At 45.1% G+C, this 1,174-nt stretch overlaps 1 protein-coding gene across 1 annotated transcript; it reads left to right on the top strand.

Moving 5' to 3' along the window:
- Nucleotides 1-289: 289 nt before the first annotated feature.
- Nucleotides 290-652, top strand: PPTG_06781 (hypothetical protein; the record flags this gene model as incomplete). Its single annotated transcript, XM_008900821.1, has 1 exon — nt 290-652. The coding sequence occupies one exon, from the start codon at nt 290-292 to the stop codon at nt 650-652; it is 363 nt and encodes a 120-aa protein (XP_008899069.1).
- Nucleotides 653-1,174: the final 522 nt, after the last annotated feature.

The following is a 1,174-nucleotide window of genomic DNA, read 5'->3' on the forward strand; positions in this document are numbered from 1 at the left end:
AATAAAGATAAAATAAACAGTTGAGATTAAGAACGCTAAAGAGTAACGTCCCCTTTTATTAAGGTTATCGTTAGTAGGGGCCTTCGGATATTAAGGACCTATTAACCTTTATTAGGGTGTTGAGTTAACCCCTTTACTCTTTGAGTTAACCGTCTTCCTCTGACGCTCAGCTACGGCAGCCCCGCTGCACACGTGGTTGGATGCCACAGTTCTCTCAAAGTTACAGCAGTTTGTGAACGCGCGATTGGGTGCAGCTGTGGCAGTCACCGTTGACGAGCTCTTCGAGTTTATGGAAGTGGAGCTCTGGCTAAGCTTTTATCACGTGACCCCGTCGTTCTTTTTTGACAACGCGAATAGAAAGCAGTATCCATCAGCTACGTCCTGCATGACGTTTGACAGATATCGCTCCATTCTGGCAGCGTTGAACACAACGTGCAGACCGGAAACTGATGGCTCAAATCAATGGGCAGCTCCATTTAGCCCGGATCGTGATACGACGTATGCCGCTGAGCTCATTAGGCGACTGTGTGCCGACATTGGTTTTGTTCCTGGGACGTCTATTGCATCGCTAGACGACGATCTCATACGACTACGCTCTGCGAGCGTTGATGATGTTGGGCTAGCTCATATCCGCAATCCAAAAAAGGGGTAATGTAGTACAGTGGGTACAAAAGGTCTACGTGCAACGTCTCCTTGAGCACGTTGGCCCACGGCGTTTGGTCCCTGACGGTATTTAAATTGGCTACTATGCATGATATGAATGCCTGACGCGAAAGTTTTCCAACAGACTATCATTTGACCCGATTGATAGAAGCTGCTAGAAGTTGTGCCCTGTAAAAAAAAAAAGCAAAATTATATGGCAAAAAAAGTAAACATCCATTTTTTTATTCTCAACTTTTAGAGCTGCTGTTAACACTATTGCATTTCATATTATAGCAGTAACCATCCTGAAACTATCTAAAGCCTTCACGCACCTTTAGTACTTCGTGTGGCCACCTCGATTGTCTTTAACTTGAAGAAGGCGCTTCGGCATGAAGTGATAGAGATCTTGAATGGTTTTCGTACCAAATCTCCTGAATTTTCTTTTTCAGACCGTCTACACTTGATGCCGGACGATTGGACAGCTCTTGCTTCACGAGAGCCCAGATATTCTCAATTGGGTTGAGATCTGGGA

The sequence above is a fragment of the Phytophthora parasitica genome (genome assembly GCF_000247585.1).
Source record: "Phytophthora parasitica INRA-310 unplaced genomic scaffold supercont2.10, whole genome shotgun sequence".
NCBI classification, from domain to species: domain Eukaryota; phylum Oomycota; class Peronosporomycetes; order Peronosporales; family Peronosporaceae; genus Phytophthora; species Phytophthora nicotianae.